This window comes from Crinia signifera, chromosome 9 (genome assembly GCF_055691185.1).
Source record: "Crinia signifera chromosome 9, ASM5569118v1, whole genome shotgun sequence".
Lineage (NCBI taxonomy): Eukaryota > Metazoa > Chordata > Amphibia > Anura > Myobatrachidae > Crinia > Crinia signifera.
Window position 1 is genome coordinate 38,362,720 of NC_139225.1, and position 17,804 is coordinate 38,380,523.

Genomic DNA, 17,804 nt, shown 5'->3' on the forward strand with positions numbered 1-17,804 from the left:
ACAGAGATAGATTTGGGTGAGTTTGTTTCTGTGCAGGGTAAATACTGGCTACTTTAAACTGATAACTATATTGCAGTGTAAGAGTAAAGTACAAATCCCACCAAAATCTAACTCTGCACATGTTACATCAGCCCCAGCTTGTATGCGCAGGGGGAATGCCCAGTGTTTATGGGCTCTCCCATAAAATGCTGGATGTTCCCCATCCCCTCCCCTGACAGAACACACCTTGGTGAATGCAATACACAAAAGGTATTCGCACAAGAGCAAAACCCCAAACATCGGGGACATCGCTGAATTTGAACCTTACCAATCAGGTCTGAAATCAGCCGCTGAATGCACACCCGAGTCACCCCTTAGGTGTACAGCCAGACAGTTGGAAAGGACGTCAAAGTTACATGTTCAGTATTACCCCCATATTGTCCAGAACCATAGCAATCCTGCAGGGATGGCACAGCTGCCATCCCTGCATAACAGGAGGATATACAAATACTTTAAATAAAAAACAGAATTACAGAAAGTCAGTTTAAATTTTATTGCCAAGTGCTGAGAATGACGGAACATGAAGACACAAATGGAATAGACACAGACGGCAGCTAGTGTCACACAACAGAAGGAATGAATCAGTGCATGGGTATCAACGTAACAGGTTAACATTAGGAATTAACTGTGCCAACATTATTCAACTGTATGACAGTACTGTGAGTGATCTGCCCCTCCGGCAGAATGTTACTGGTCAGATTAGTTAGCAAATGTGGATTTCACAGCTTCCACAATGCATTTAGCGCTGATGCCAAACATTTCCAGTAACTCTCCTGGCTTCCCACTGCGAGGTACACCGCGGACGGCGAGGCTCCGAACTATAAATCCAGGTTCTCCAGCGACAGCTGAGGCCACAGCCTCTCCAATGCCACCTGGTGGTGAGAGAACATACATTTGTAATCAAACATGATAGATTTGCCACTGTCCTTGTTACCCAGAAAGGTCTATACTTCTACAACCCATCAGGAGGATTCACTGCAGAACTCAGACAATACCACACCTCTCTAGTGTACTTTCATGAAGATGATAGTGGGCACCCACATCCATTAAAGCAGTAAACCCCCACTTTCAAACTATGTTCCCCACTTGTAGCTACTGTATAGTAATCAAGCACTCATGCATGCAAAATTTCTACCTTGCATTGAGTGAGTGAGAGGGCAGTGTTCCCCATCATTACACTCACCATGTAACGGGATAAGGTCATATTGTCTACAGCATTTAGGTCTACACCACTAGGTCGACATTTCATGCCCTACCATCCACTAGGATGTGCCCGAAAAAAACCATGTCGACTTTTTCACTGTCGACCTAATGACCCCGTCAACCTAAATGCAGTCTGACGAATGATCCCATTCCGTTATAACAAATATGGCTAGTCATTTTATTTGAAAATTTGGGGAGGGAGAAATCAGCGACTGATTACAGCAAATGTAATAGGACCTCAGTCAATGGGTTCTGTCCTTTGTTGTTCTTGGTGTGGACAGTGAAGCTACTTCCTGGCTGACCAAGTAGTAGGCTGCCCATCTTTTAGTGATTACTGCCATCTAGTGGTGCTTGCTAGTTTAACAGGAGTTTCACCTTCTTTGTAGTGGTCCTCTACAGTAATTATGTGCCCTCCAGTAGCTCTACCGCTGGACACTATGGTCGCTGCATCCAGAGGTTTGATGGTAAATGGATCAATCACACGGATATTGATGCCTGAAGGAGAAACAAGTGGTGAGCTCACCCATGACAGACATTACAGGATAGCACTAAAATTAAGCAATAAGACAGGAGCGATAAACATGTGGCGCACCATTTGCTGTGCAGCTACAAATCCCAGCAGCTCCTTCCAGTTACAGAATGCAACAATAACAAAACTGGTAGGGAATGCCAGCATGAGGTATAAATGGGAAGGCTTCCTGTGTAACCAAAGGCAGGGGTGAGCAATAAGTAGCTACTGTAGAACCAATTCATCCCAGCATGCAATGACAGTTTTCCACTTAGCATTACTAATATTGTTGCAGGACACGCTGGGGTGTAGGTCAACAGCAGCTGTGAACTGCACACACCCACCACCCCCTCCTATTGAAAGCTTTGATGCTAGTATTTAGTCAGTCATCAGATTATCTATTTGCTAGAAGGGGGCAATACGGCCCCACCACATTAATGTTACACCTCACAGCAGCTGACAAGGTGGCCAACTCATGCAGAGAATAGAAAGTTTAGTCATTTTACCTTGTTTGGCAAGTTCATCTGCAGCTGCCAGTGCCTCATGCAGGGTGACGCCTGCACCGATGACGGTGACCCTGTCCGAATCACTCTGACGTACAACCTAAAAAGAAGGGGGACCAGTAAGAGTAGATTGAGCTTTCTACAAACTGAGTGTCTGACTCCGGGGGGCTGATTTTCAGGGACTAAGCACTGCGAATCACGAGCCATGCAACAGGCTTCTTTGGCTCCGCACTGTCAGAGTATCAGCAATTCCAGTCTGTTGGACCCCCATACCACACCACTATATTTTACCTTTGCTTGACCTATTACAAACTTCTCATCAGGAGAATAGAGGATCTCAGTGTCTGGCCGGCTGGTTCGAATGAAGCATATGCCCTAGGAATTAAGAAGAACTTTCACAAGACTGCCACATTCTATGCATCAACAGCCTTAGCAACATTCTATGTATCAACGGCCTTAGCAGTTCAGAAGTGTAGACTCACCGGAGTGTTGGCGGCCAGACTCACTGCATGTTCTGTGGACACGCCATCACTGGGATAGAAGACGGTAGAGGATGGCACTGCACGGAACATGGCAATATCTTCCAGAGCCATCTGAGAGGGTCCATCCTCACCTGAAGCCAGAGAAACAATGCTTCAATCGTCTCCTACCCATCATGTTACAGGCTGGGTTTGAAAAGTGACAGGTAGGAGCTGGTTGCTTATCACTTTTTGAAGCTGTATACATCTGGCCCTTAGTGTTAAAGAATGGTTACCCTAGCGTGTATCCGGCTTCAGTCTTTTACAGCAGTTGCGAATTTCGACCCATATCCCCCTCCTGGAATATTTTTTGCCTGACTCATTCACTGCAGTAATTCCTATTTTCAGAGCAGGTCAGTCAGCACACAACCAACTCTCCCTTTCCCCCCCCAAATACAATCCAGGGGTGTTTTATCAGGAGGGGGCCTGTGCAATCTATAGCTGCGCCAATGGTGCAGATGCCCAACGCCCCTTACAATGCCTCAAAACGAATGACCTGCGAGGTAAACACTGAACGGGAATGTTGACAATATCGTTCAGGGATATCACGGGACCCCCAGCAAACATGCAGTCACTGACAATATTGGCAGATATGGGGCTAGTGATCCGTGGGAGCATGCATAGTTAATTTAGTAGGTGTGCATTGAATGCACAAGAGGATTCTAACAAAATAACTATAATTCAGTAGGGTACCCACTATAAGAGTACAATAATTAACACACTAAACTATAGATCTACATTTGCTTCATACCTTAAAAGAGCCACATTATACTCATGCTTTAAGAACTGTGAACGAAGGCAACAAGAATAGGGCTATACTGGGATGGGGGTGATGTAGCTTTAGGGTTCCAGTAGGACAACTCACCAATAGATACTCCGCAGTGGGAACCACAAAGGTTAACATTGGACTGAGAAATAGCCCCCATTCGAATGTGATCGTAAGCCCTAGATAGGAAGGCAGCAAACGTGCTGGCGAAAGCCACGGTGCGGTTACGGGTTGCGCAGCCCATCGCAACGCTCACCTGTAGGGAGGAGTCAAAACAGGATAGGAGTTTTCACATGCCTAAAACTTTATAGTTCACACAGCTACAGATGTGCCGTCATAAGTCTTACCTCATTACACCATAAAATGCATATTATGTGCATCACCATGGGAATGACACACAAGCAGACCCTGCTGATTAAAAGGATATGTGGCATGCTTAAATTAGGTATGGGACCATGGCTGTATCTGCACCTAAAGTGTATCGTTTCGTATGCAGGTACAACCAGTCACACAGATTATAGGCACGCAGCATATACTGCTTGTGTTTCGTAGTCACATTGCTTTGTGATCAAGATACATTTTAATGGAATAAGTCTGCCGCCACAGGGTCATGCAGGGAGGCTAGATGTAGATATTTCTGTATACCACCGCAGATGTGCACTGCCACCCCCTCTGCAGGACTAGATGCTCTATCCTGAAAGTGTAGATCACAATTTTTCTTGAGCAAAACTATTCCATGCCAATTACTCTAGTTTCTATCAACCTTACCGAACCCTGAATATCTATCTCTGCCCCATTTCCGCTGTGCAATCTCAGCACTCTACTACCACCACCACCAGTAGCAAGCCACTGCCAAGTAGGCATTTAACAAGACTCAGGGGGAGGGAAATGTCTTTCTTCCCCCACACATTATGGAAGACTTATTATCTGCGAGTCAGTGGACTAACTTACTGAAGAGCAACATAATTTCTGTTCTGCAGGGCACACAACTTATTAATGAAAGATGCAATGATCCTCACCATGTTCTGCTCAGCAATGAAGCACTCAATGAAACGGTCAGGATGCTCGTTCTTGAAGATGTCGGAAAAAGTTGAATTTTTGGTGTCGCCATCCAGGGCAATTACCCTGCTGTTGGCATTGCCCAGTTTAGCCAGAGCCAAGCCGTAAGCTTTACGTGTTGCAATCTAGAAGATAAAAGCCTGTGTTGAGCATTCTTACTGCGAATCAGAGAGTGTTGCACCTTCTAAATACGCAATCAGGAACCGCCATGCCCGATGTAGACGTTCATCCAGCGTTACTCACCTTGTCGCCAACTTTGTAACTTGGAGGGGTTGGCATCTTAATGTCCGCAATGCTGACCTCGGGGGCATCTCTAACAGGTGCCGCAGGAATCAACTTCTTGTTGGTCTGGATCTGATTTTGGATCTCATTAATGATGGATTCTACTTTGTCTTTTGGCATAGGTTTCCCATGCCAGTTATCCTGGTTTTCGACCCCTAAAAACGAAAACAACTCAGACTCTGCATCGCTGCAACGGTTCTTTCCAATTGAAGTGCCGGCTGTACTCCAGCCACTCACCGGAAATGCCTTTTCCTTTGTAAGTCTTTGCGATGATTGCTGTGGGTTTGTCCTTCACGGTGGCAGCTTGCCACAGTGCACAGCACAGCTCTTCCACATCATGCCCATCGACGACATAGGTGTTCCACCTGCAAAATATACAGCATCTTGGTCACCTGGCAGCAACAGGAGGTTTTCCACTGTTCTGATGGAGATCAACTCACTTGCGTCTCAGGCAAACGTTATATTATATAGTGTTTAATGACAGAAATAAGACAAGAGGACAGGTTCACACCATGATCAAGGACAGCTGGAAACCCAACAGCCATAGTAGCCGGATGTTTACAAAACTGAAGCACCAGCATTCCAGTAAGTCTTTCCATGGGTCCATATGATACCTTACAAATGGAAAGCAGCTATTGCTAGCCACCACTGTACTCCAACCTCTACCATGGCAGGAGGAGCTGTTCCGCCATAGCATCTGTCAAATGGGGGGGGGGGGTGGTGTGAACCAGGTGATGCACTGTATTATTTAAGTGCAGACCCCAGCCAGTTAGATTTACTATTTTCAGCCAGGTGAAGCACCAAAAACTAATGCAATTAGATTAAAAATGCCAATAGCAACCATTTTTTCAGTCAAGATCCTGGATTTTTAACACCGGTTTCTACTTTTAATCCTGTGGCTAGAATTCATGTTTAACGTTAATCTTTAGTAAAGTTATTTCTGATTGAGAAAACACAGGACTGCTCTGCTTTTAGGAAACCTGTGTTCAACAAGTCTACAGTACTGATAACGTCGCCATCATGTGGTAAGATGAGGGTACAGCAATGGTTCTCAACTCTAGTGCAACCAACAGGTCAGGTTTTGATGATGTCTAATGCACAGGCCAGTTATTCTAGATTGCCCGATTAGCAATCTTACCACAGGCAGAAATCCCTCCTTACATGACCTGTTTGGAAAGCTTGAGTGCTGAGAGTGACCACTAGGTCCTAACTACAAGCTGTATTGTAGGGTACCCAAACTGACCCCGGCATTGGTGCAGATATTAGGCTGTACAGGTTTTCTGGTGGAAGCTCCAAGGGACACAGGCCAATATGAGAGATTTTTCTCTATGCAGGCATGTCCAAACAGTGGCCCGTCAGCCATTGTGAAACTACACATACCAGGATACCTTGACATAGTGTTAGTATTCCCCAATAGCAAAACTGTGGCAAGGCATGATGGGACTTGTAGTTTAGCACCAGCTGGAGGGCCATAGTTTGGACACTCCTGTTCTATGCGGAACATAAAAGATTATACTCCACAATAAACTGGGATTGGTCCATCAATTAGACAAAACACAGATATTTTAATGGCAACATAAACACACTCAATTTCATTTAATATTTACAGGCTCTTTAATCATGCAACTAGTTAGAGAGAGTTACAGTATTTACCCAAATGCTTCACATCTCTTCTTGTATATATCCGTCTGATGCTGGAGAGGGGCAGCCTCGCTCTGGCCCAGGCGGTTGACATCAAACACAGCAACAAGATTGTCTAACTTGTAGTGTGACGCGAAGGCCATGGCTTCCCACACTGCCCCTTCAGAGGATTCTCCATCACCCAGGAGACAAAACACACGGTAACTACAAAGAAACGGAACATTGCAGTGCATGAGCAAGACAGGAGGGATGTACCAGCACTCTAATGCATTACTCTTCCCTCAAATGTCCCACCAGACCATCTAAACGGTAGACATGGACCACAGAACAAACATTCCAGATCTCACTCATGGTTATAGAAATGTTAACTTCAGATTTTACCAGAGGTGTGTGTGTGTGTGTGTGTGGTCGGTTAGGGATGTCTGCACATGCGATTTCACACACACAAAAAAAAAAAAAAAACACACGGGTACAAGTCGTGTAGTGTATGGGGGGCCTCAAGAGCCCCCATACATTAGGCAGACTTGTCCTTAGGACAAGTCGGACCCAATTCTCCTGTGAGTCGCCCGCCAGCTCCCCGGGAGGCACATACAGTAGGATCAAGTTTCACCTTTGCTCCTTTGGCCATGGCTATTCCATTGTTCTCAGCTGCAATACGTATTGTATTGTAGCTGAGAACAATAGAATAGCCATGACCAAAGGAGCAAAGATGAAACTTGCTCCTACTGTACAATTTGGCACTTGATGGGCCATTTTTTACATGTGATAAATCGCTTGCAATTTATCACATGTAATGGGGAGCTGCAGCGGGCTGTGAGGAGCAGGGGTGGTAATTATCACCTGCGGGACGCAGGGGCGTGCAGCGAGTCCTGACCTGGCCGGGTGGTGAATGCAGATATCAGCGGAACGGGCACTGCAGTGGCAGGTATTAGATTTTTTAAATAGCCTGTCAAATGACTGCCCGTTCTGATTGGCTGAGAGCTCTGTGTGGTTGGCGGAGAAGGAGGGCTTCCAGGCACACAGGCAGCATATGCTGCCAGCCCTCCTTGTCTCCCTATTCAACGCTGCAGGGGCTCACTGCCCCTAACTCTGAATTTTAACCCCTGCGGCATTTGGGACGGAAGCAGGCAGGGAGATTGAAGTCTCCCAGCCGGCACCAGAATGTGTGTGTGTGGGCGGCTCCCAGGGACACAGGCAGCAGAAGCTGCCCCCCCCGGAGAGCTGGCAGGGAACAGCTGCACTGGTCCTGCTCATGTATATGTAATGAGCGGGACCATTGTGAAGTGAATAATAATGAGCGGATCCCCGCCCCCTACTAGCGTATGTGTAAAAAAAAAAATTAAATATGTATTCATGCACAGCAAGTACATGAATAAAAATAGCATGCCCCTTCAGAATAAAATTACTGATTGATTTGACAAAAATAAATTCACGGCAAATCACATTGAAATCCAACAGCGAATTATGGCGGCTAACAGACGGCGAAGTGTAAGCATTGAATATGGCGATTAATTTTTCCAGAAAAAAAAAAAAAAAAAAGGCAGGGAGCACGGAAATAGGACACATTCGCCGTGAAAAAGAGGTGAATCAGCGGCATTGAATACTTCCCAATGTCAGAGCAGTCCGTGTCAGAACAATGGCAATCGTGACCACAGAAGAGTATCCCAACTTATCAGCATTTCAGTCATTTGTAGTTAGCAGCTCAGAAATGCATTGACAGTGGGCTGACGTAACAGTCTGGAGGTTCTTACCTGGCTTTGTCAAAGTATTTCCCGGTGTAAGCCATGCCACAGGATGCTCCCAGACCTTGTCCTAATGAACCGGTGGCAACATCCACAAAGGGCAATTTCTGCAGACAGAAGCCACTATTAATAACCTTTCATGGCATATATACTGTGCAGTACACAGGTTACTTAGTTCTCTAATCTGTAAGAGTGTGGCTGACTGACAAGTACACCAATAGCTAAACACCTTGATGTTGGTTACTACATTAATAGGCCACACACTGCGGAATACAGATTCAGCCCACAATATTGCTGCTTCCACTGCGCTGACTAGTGGCCCTGCCAGCACAGCGCAAAATTCCCGTAATTGGAAATACACTAATTGCCACCCTAACCACCACCTGCAGTTCCATAATTTGCAGGTGGGACAAGCGGCACAGTCCAAAATTCAGAGACAGGTGCACCCAAGTATGTGGGACGGACAGCTTCTATACACCCGCTAACTGGAAATCAAGTGTAGTAGGCTTACCGGAGTAGGGTGACCCTCCAAGTCACAGTCAATCTTCCTCAAGTTGAGAAGTTCAGATTCCTTGATAAATCCGGCTTCTGTCCATGCAGCATACAGGATGGGAGCAGCATGACCCTAGGAGGAGGTAGAATCATCAGCCACAGAAACAGCGGGAGCTCAGACCAGGCATACACATTGAACGACACAGCAGATATGTAGTTCTGTTTCCCATCGGAAACAGCATAACGAGGCGAGATCGCTCCATTGTGTACCTGGCCTGAACCTTAAGAGATTTAAAATGGACAGAGATAAAGTACCAGATCCTGCCGACACACAGATCAGCTTCAAGATGACCATTTATCAGGAGCATTCTAGATTATATGCTGTAGATAACAGCTGAATGGTTGCCATGGGCAACTTCTCCACAATAATCAACCTGTCTTTATACATCTCACTGTCTTTTTAGCCTTCACAGATACATACTTCTGAAAGCTAAGTCAGACGTTAGTTGTCTTTTAGCTTAATAGAAGAGACATGCAGAATTACTGGGAACAAGCCCAGCATAGAGGTCTTGTTACACCAAAGCTGGTATTAGCAGAAGAGGAGTTCTAACTCTGAACTTTAACAAAGGGAAGAAGACCAATATATTTCCGTAACGTCTCTGGTAATCCCTTATTAACCCTAGGTGTGAAAATTGCCAAGCAAACCTCCTAATTTGCCATAACGACCTGTAATATTAGCTTCGATCGGAAATAACATTTTTATTAAAAAAAATATTTTAATTTATATAACAAATGTGAGCAACGCTGGCGGTTTTTTTGCGGATCTCTTACAGATGTTGGTCCTCAAAGGGTTAACTTCTCATCCCCTTTCACCCCCCCTAATACTCAAACTTGGCTTCATTGCATTGCCCACACTTAAGTGCCAATAACCATTACCAGCAGCACCTGGCTATTGGCCACACAGGAGGTGGACAACTGAACAGGCAAGAACCACTGTACTAGCCGTTTATAATGCTAAGTGATGCAGGACCAAGCCAAGATCTCACCACCATAAGTTGTCATCCTCACCTTGGAGAGTACAAAACGGTCATTGTTGACATTGCCGGGGTCAGCCGCATCATATTTCATGGTGTTGAAGAAAAGGACAGACAATATTTCGGCAGCACTGCAGCAGGATGTGGGATGCCTGTCACAAGGAGCAGAACGGAGTACACATTTAATAGGAGTTATTACACAGTAGGCTTAGTATCTCATTGCAAGACTTGTATTAGAGCAGAATGAACAGCAATACACAACTGTATTACAGACAGTAACGCTGAGGGCAGAAGTAAAGAGTAATACCCCTTTCACATCGCTAAGCTGGGGCACACACATGGGCCCTTATTGTGGTTGGCTCACAAGGCTGCAAAATTCGCAGCCTTGCAAGTCCCCCAGTCTCCCCCCCCCAAAACAGGCAGCATTTCATATCCTACCCACCACTAGGTGGCACCATGCCCGAAGCATGGTAGAACTTGCGTAGGGAAGTGGTACACCGATACGGTGTCCAGCACAAAATAAAGAACATTGTGAAAAACTCATGTCGAACTTTTGACTGCCGACCTAATGCTTGTGCCACTCTTCTGACCCTGTTCTAAACCCCCTTTTTTTGTATTAATTCAATGCCCTGTCAACCGTTTGAGACCCATCAGCAGCGGCAGGCCCAGTTTCACTTCTGTAAAATCAATATTTTACCCTGGAACATTGTCTCCCCCCCCCCCTACAAACGAAGCTGTCACCCCATGGGCCTTCACAACAAAGCATGCTGCCAATATTTAACTTTCTGCCAGGAGTGCGATGCACTTTTCAAGGTTAATTCTCACTTGGACTTGCAAAAGAACTCCCAAAACTGGTTGTTTGCCAGGAGGACAGTATGGATCTCAAGGTTATATGCACCTACTACTAAAGTCCTTCTGCTGCGGGGATCATCTCTTCCTAGACACATACAGAGATTAGGATAATGACTGGCAGCCAGGGGGTATGGGCTGACTACTGATGATCCATGAATATAATGGTATGCATGGAAAGCTGGCCATGTACCAAGCAGTGACCAGCCTAGCATCTAATGTATGCTACTATTTCAGGAAACACAGCATGCAAACAGATTATATATACACATTGAGGTTTGCCGCAGACTATGGGAAACTGATCTGAGGAACGGTCAAAGCAATATTATAGCTGACCAATTAAAATTTGTCATTACTGTTAAATATAGTGATCTAGCAGCTGCCTGCAAGCACAGAATTCGTTTCACTGGTCACAGTGCCCAATGTATGATATGCATCTTCTGATTTCTGTATTCAACCCTCAGCTGGCCACACGCTAGTGCGATTTAGGCCCATGTCAGCGGATTCTGACAGATCGGGCAGAGAAATCAGATAAAGTGTTAATTCACCTGTGACATGCAAACCGATGCGCATTCCCAGGCACATGAGAGTGGAGCCAGCAGGACTGCTCTATAGAATAATCAGATTTGCCTTGGACAGCTCTATAGAATAATCAGATTTGCCTTGGACCACATAATATACAGTATGCAGTCCTGCATCCCATGAAGCTGCTGGGAAGGTTAAGGGAGATTTGCGGCAACTCTCCTCAGAGGGATACAATCACTACGCGGCACACTTCAAAAAAGTGTCCATGCCGACTATGCTAACATTCAGGACTTAAAGAAAAAAAAAAAAAAAAAAAGTGGGAGGGGGGAGGCTCCCGTCAACCATATTATTGCTTGGGTCAACCTTCCAACCGATTTCAGCTGTCAATCAAATGCATGTCGACCTAAATAAATTCAATCCAATGACCCATACCCATATAAAGGGGGACAATGAGGACAACTGCTCCAGCAAGATGCGATGTAGCCATTTACTAGGAGGCATGAATGAGAGCTGCAGAGACAGAGCCACACTCTCATACATTACACAGCAGTCACAGGTCATTGAGCCTATAGATACATTATTTAACAGGCACTCAGTTCCTGAACCTCATTGAATAGGACAAAGGAAATTTCCATACAAAAAGTTTTATTTGAGAGTTCCTTCTTTGTAGCTGTAAAGGGATGGTGGCTGATGGGAGACGGTGAGAATGGCGGGGAGGGGGCGGCATGATCGGAGACAGAGACAGGGCACTACACGAGGGAGTCACGTGGAGGAGGGGGCTTTAAACCAGCAGCACCTGTATGCCGTGCACACACGGGAAGGAGCCAGTCTGGCAGACGCAGGGGTACAAGAGAGCAGTCACAGGGTGTGATACTGCACCGGTGACACGGATCCGGGCTGCCCATGGCTAGCACCACGTGGGGGGCACCAGTCACCCCTTATCCCCTGCAGGTAAACCCCACTTACCCCGAGTTTGATGCACACGTTGCCTTGATGGAGTGGATCCTAAGCCGGTTGGCAAGGTCCCTGAGGGCCTGCAGGTCCTTGTCCTCCGGTTTCTGGTAGGTGTCCATGCTGCGATGTGGCTGAGGGTCTTTTCCCACCGGTCCTGCGTTCTATTCTATACAGTGCGTGCAGCTGCGGCTCTGACTGCTGGGCCGCCGGCCTTATACTCTGCCGCCGCCCGCCCCCTGCAGGAGGAAATGATCTCACACACACTGGCTGCATGAGGAGGGGGAGGGGGGCAGTGCTCAATAGGGAGACATGTGGTGATCACCCCATCATCAGATTCCAGTATCACTCATTGATATACATTGTGTGTGTGTTTATGTATGTATATATAGAGAGAGATTATTTATTTAAAAAAAAATGTTTTGTGATCTTCGGCCTTCCAGCTGTCATTGAAACAACTACACATCCCAGGATGCCCTGCTACAGTTTTGCTATTTGGCCATGCTAAAACTGTTACAGGGCATGCTGGGATGTGTAGTTCAACAACAGTTTGCGGGACAAAGGTTCCCCATCCCTGGTTTAAGGTAAGCCTATCCCCTAACTCAGTGGTAGCCAACTCCGGTCCTAGAGAGCTACCAACAGTTCACATTTTCCAGACAACCTAGCTGCTGCACAGGTGCACTCATTACTCACAGACACATTTTAAAAGATCCACAGGTGGAGCTAATTACTTCACTTGCGATTCTGTGAGGATACCTGGAAAACATTAACTGTGGGTAGTTCTCGAGGACTGGAGTTGGCTACCCCTGCCCTAACTCTAACCCTATGGTCATCAGTTTATTTACCCAACGATGATTCCATTGATGGATAACCTTGATGGTGTAAAACCATTTGTAAGGGAACCATTGATGGTTTCACCTGTCGATGGTCACCACTACTTTAATGCTCAGTGAATTGTGGGCCAAAAAGGGTCAAGAGACGTGGTCTCATAGGTGTCAGTGCAGATGTTCCAACGCCCGCCCCCCTAGGAAAAAAAATATTCAATAGCTATGTATCATCGATGGTGCGAAACCAAATGGTTCTCCCCTTTGATTTATAAATCATTGATGGTCAATGGCCATCCCTACCCTGATGCTATTGTTGACATTGTCCATGTCGATATTTTCCCTGCTTTAGACTTTTATGATGTCGACATTTTAACCATCATAACTGTCGACATTGCATAGGTCAACTAATACCCATTTTACACTATAGAAGCCGGGTCGCACCCGGGATTTTGTACCCGGCGACCCAGCTTGCAAACCCTTTCCCACTAGCGTCCCGACCTGGCATAATGCCGGGCGGGTGACCTCATCGGGAGGCGGGGCTGGGACGGCACTGGGAGATGAGAGTATCTCCCAGCGGCGGCTTTTACATTGCAGTGAACAGGACCCGGGACACATCGACCCATGTTACCCGGGTTGGATTGCCAGAATACTTGATCTAGGATTTTTCCTGGGGACCCGTTTCCACTACCAAAATACCCAGGTTGATGCGTGTCCCTGCGCAAAATCCCAGGTTTTTTTTGCTAGTGGAAAAGCTTTATTAGTGGATGCATAGATTAAACAAGCAACGTCAGAATTACAGAGGATACGTTTTCCATAGCAGACACCAAAACATAACACTGACATCTGTACTGTAATGTAAATAGAATCAGTTTTCACAACCGTGTGTTGTGACCCTGTGTGTGCTGTATATGTCACAGCTAAACGCGACACCTTACTACGTGCTCAGAGTAAACTAGCCGCTTATAATATTTAGTTATGTAAACTACAAATGAAGTGTCATTGGCATTAAGTCACGTTGGCGCTGCGGCTTGGCATGTTATCGGGAATGTAAGCGTGACACATATCCATTCACGCTTCAGGCATTTGATAGTGCCATGTTGGAAGTGTGCTTCTGCATCCAATATTAGGATTCATTCATTCCGTGCCAAAGCTGTCACTATGTGGGGTATGGGAGTGCCCAGCATAGTTGGCACAGCAGTTGTTGTGCATTCCTGTGGTTACAACTGAGACCTTGGCACAGACTGCATTGTACATATTCAGCATTGAGATGAAGTGTAATTGCACTATTTATTTATTAACAGTTTCTTATATAGCGCACACATATTCCGCAGCGCTATGCAGAGAATATTTGAGCAGTAACATTGGTTCATGCCTCCAATCTATATTCCCTACCACATGTAAATGCACACACAGACATTCTAGGGTTAATTTTTGGGGGGAGCCAAATAACCTACCAGTATATTTTTGGATTGTGGGAGGAATCTGGAGCACCCGGAGTAAACCCACGCAAGCAAGGGGAGACCATACAAACTCCACACAGTTAGGGCCATGGTGGGAATCTAACCATTACACCATCCGTGTTGCCCCTACACTACAACTACAGTCTGGGTTGAACTGACTCACATGGGTCTGTTACAGTATCGAGGTTAGTGTATCTTACAGGAACCCCACAGTCTGGGGGCCCACCTCCTCTTCACGCCTCCCTCCAAAGTGAGCAGTTTGGGGTGGTTCATTGACACTGTGACTGCTTCACAATGATGGTAATATAAAAGACACAACACACGCAATTTTTCTTTTAATATTTCCTAATATGATTGGGTGGATACAAAAGCAGATCCATCAAGATGTTTTATACTAATTCACGGACTTTGGCTGTAGTCTTTGTACTAAATCCCTGGTTATGTCTAAAGGTCCATATACCCTGGGCGACTAAGCCCAGCGTGTATGGACAGCGATGATCGCTATCATCCCTGGGGGCAAAATAGGGGTCAGCGACAGTGAGCACATTCATTTGCAGGCGGGATTTAACTCTAGCAGAGTGGCAGTTAACTGATTGCTTGCCACTGCGAATTTACATCCGTGCAATCGGGTCTAAATCGGCCCTTTGATGTGGTGATGATAAAACTCATTGCGATTGATTAATGGTGCTCCAGCCAATCAGCTCCTGTCGTGTGTTCGGTTTATACTGTAACTGTCATGTTGTCCACATGAGGTTCTGGCTAATAAAGTTTGCACTAATACTAAATGTATTTTAAAAGGAATTGATCAGAAGTGAGTCAAGATAAGACAGAGAGAGGCGGCAGTCTTAAAAGCCCCGATACCAATACCGGTTGAACAGGGCAATCTTAACGTTTACTGTGCAGATACCCAGGACCCCATTCTAGGTGCCTCTGCAGTTGGTGCCTCCGCAGCTTCTTGTTTGGCATGTAGAGAATAATTAACAGCTGCTCTGATTGTGAATTACACCTAATCCGATCAGCCAGAAACATTCCCCACATGCTTACCATGCTGCAGCAATAGCTGGAGCTTTCCACCAATCGGAGTGCATCATTTACTACCAGCCTGCAAACAGACAGTGAATGGCTGTCAGCTTCCTGATTGGTTGATGGCTGGAGCTGTCCACTAATCAGAGTGCTTAAATCCATTCACTGTATGGCAGCATGAGGAGAGATGGAGCAGGACCACAGGAGGTGTAGTTTAGGCTAGATATATATTTAGGATATATATACCCGTGAATGGGTGAGCACGGTCTTCAATGTTGTTAAGATGGCCCTGAGTTGCACCGGATAGTTTAAGTATTATATTAAACTGGTTGTAGCATAGTTTACTATGGAAAGATTTGCTCTGAGTTTTATGATCCTAGTGGTGGAGCTGGTCCCTCCAGCAGAGTAACATTCAGCACAGACACAGATGCATCATGGGTAACGATGGAAAACAAAGCAGGGGAAACAGTAACCATGTACTTATGGGTTACAGAAATCGACCTTAAGGTGTCCATACACATTATTGTATGCAATTTGGACTAGATTGCATCGCATTGCGATCTAGTCTAAATTGCATACAATAATTGTGTGGTGTATGGGCACCTTTAGGGCAATTTGGCTTTGAAAAATATATTTTATCTTTATATTTATTCTTGGGAAGGTCGTATTAATTATTTCAAGTGCATGATCCATAAAAAAAAATGCATAAACCATAAATAATCACATTGGCATAGACTAGGGAACTGCATGCACTATTAAATTGCAACAATGTATAGTACATATTTATTGTACCACGTGGAAAGTACTTGTGTTGCCACCATGACATTCTTTACTAATGCTGTGTACACACAGGGGAGATATATTGCTAGCAATATATTGCTGAGTAATATATTGCTCAGTGTACTTGCAATATATCTCAGCAATATATTTCTCAGCAATATATTGCTCAGTGTCCAGTTTTTCAGAGGAATTTTGACTAGATTTTTTTTACCCTCTATTTAAATTCATTCATGATTGACATGGGTTGTGGGAAGTCCTTCTGGAAGGGAATAAAAGTGTATATGGTGTATATACAGATGTAGCAGGGGTCATCTTTGTAGGGGCAGGATAATCTAGCGGCAGCAGCCGCTAGTGCCCCGCTCCTGCCAGGGGTGTGGGGGCACAAGACGGCCGTGCGGCCCCTGCCACCCCGACACCAATGCCCCCTTCATTTATATTGAGCCCACATACTATTGGTGTGGGGCAGCATGGTAATGCTCATGCTGCCCACCGATGGTGCAAATCACCATCGATGGGCAGCATGAACATAATCATGCTGCCCAACACCAATGCCCTCTAAAGACAGCCTATGCACTTACTGGCTAGTGCGGCTGTGGGGCGCGCAGGAGGTGTGGGTGCTTGCACAGTGGGGGGGAGATTTGCGCAGCAGCTTCTGTGCTGTATGAGCCGGCAGGGATGGAGGAGGAAGCAGGGGGGGGCCGTGTGACACACTATGACGCGGCGGGTGGGCGGGTCCTGTCCGGCGCTGGAGGCTAGATATCGCTGGTAGCTGGTGCACAGTGATTTGTGCACCAGCGACCAGGGATTTTTAGCAAGAATCGGAGGTTCAAGCTCCTGCGACCAGCGACCATGAAGGGCTGGCCGTGGGAGCGCGCACCCAGCCATTTATCGCCGGCTGAACATGAAATCACTGGCAATATGGTCACTGAGCGACCATTTTGCCAGCGATTTCATACATAATTGCCCCCGTGTGTACACAGCATAAGAGACTCTTGAAGAAAATCACCTGTGATTGAGACGGGCATCAAGCGTGAAAACATGAGTTGTTTCCACGTTACAATAAACATCCACATGTTTGCAACTTAAAAGTGAGGGGTTGTGATCATCAGGTAGACCACAGGAAGGTCAATAGGTCGACCACTAAAGGTCGACCTGGCCTTAGGTCGACACCCTCAAACTTTCGACATGGGTTTAGGTTGACAGGGTCATTAGGTCAACACAAGCATTAGGTTGACATGGGGAAGGTCAACAGTCAAAAGGCCGTCATTGGCTTTTCACGTTTTTTTTGTCTCGAATGTCGACACTGTTGAAATGGACGTTGTATCTGTTCACCATGTCCCCTCGCATGGTTTGCTGTGCTCGCCATGCTTTGGGCATGGTGCCTCGCTATGCTTGGCACACTATTCTCCCTCTACGCCCTACTGGATGGTAGGGTATGAAATACTGTTTGTTGGCACATTGGCTCAAATGAAACCATGAAAAACCCCTTGTAGACCTAATGATTATGTTGACCTTTTGAGGGTGTCAACCTAAGGCCCGTCCACCTTTAGTGGTCGACCTAGTGACTATACCAAAGTGAGTGCAGTTCCCTATTCTTCACCA

General features: G+C 46.0%; 1 protein-coding gene across 1 annotated transcript; it reads right to left on the bottom strand.

Annotated features, from left to right (window-relative positions):
* Nucleotides 1–513: 513 nt before the first annotated feature.
* TKTL1 (transketolase like 1) lies at nucleotides 514–12,359 on the bottom strand. Its single transcript, XM_083158869.1, has 14 exons — nucleotides 12,128–12,359; nucleotides 9,822–9,939; nucleotides 8,773–8,886; nucleotides 8,271–8,368; nucleotides 6,532–6,723; nucleotides 5,116–5,243; nucleotides 4,840–5,033; nucleotides 4,557–4,721; nucleotides 3,637–3,793; nucleotides 2,736–2,866; nucleotides 2,545–2,628; nucleotides 2,257–2,353; nucleotides 1,618–1,737; nucleotides 514–911 (listed from the first exon to the last, which is right to left on the bottom strand). The coding sequence occupies exons 1-14, from the start codon at nucleotides 12,232–12,234 to the stop codon at nucleotides 739–741; spliced, it is 1,878 nt and encodes a 625-aa protein (XP_083014995.1). The 5' UTR covers nucleotides 12,235–12,359; the 3' UTR covers nucleotides 514–738.
* Nucleotides 12,360–17,804: the final 5,445 nt, after the last annotated feature.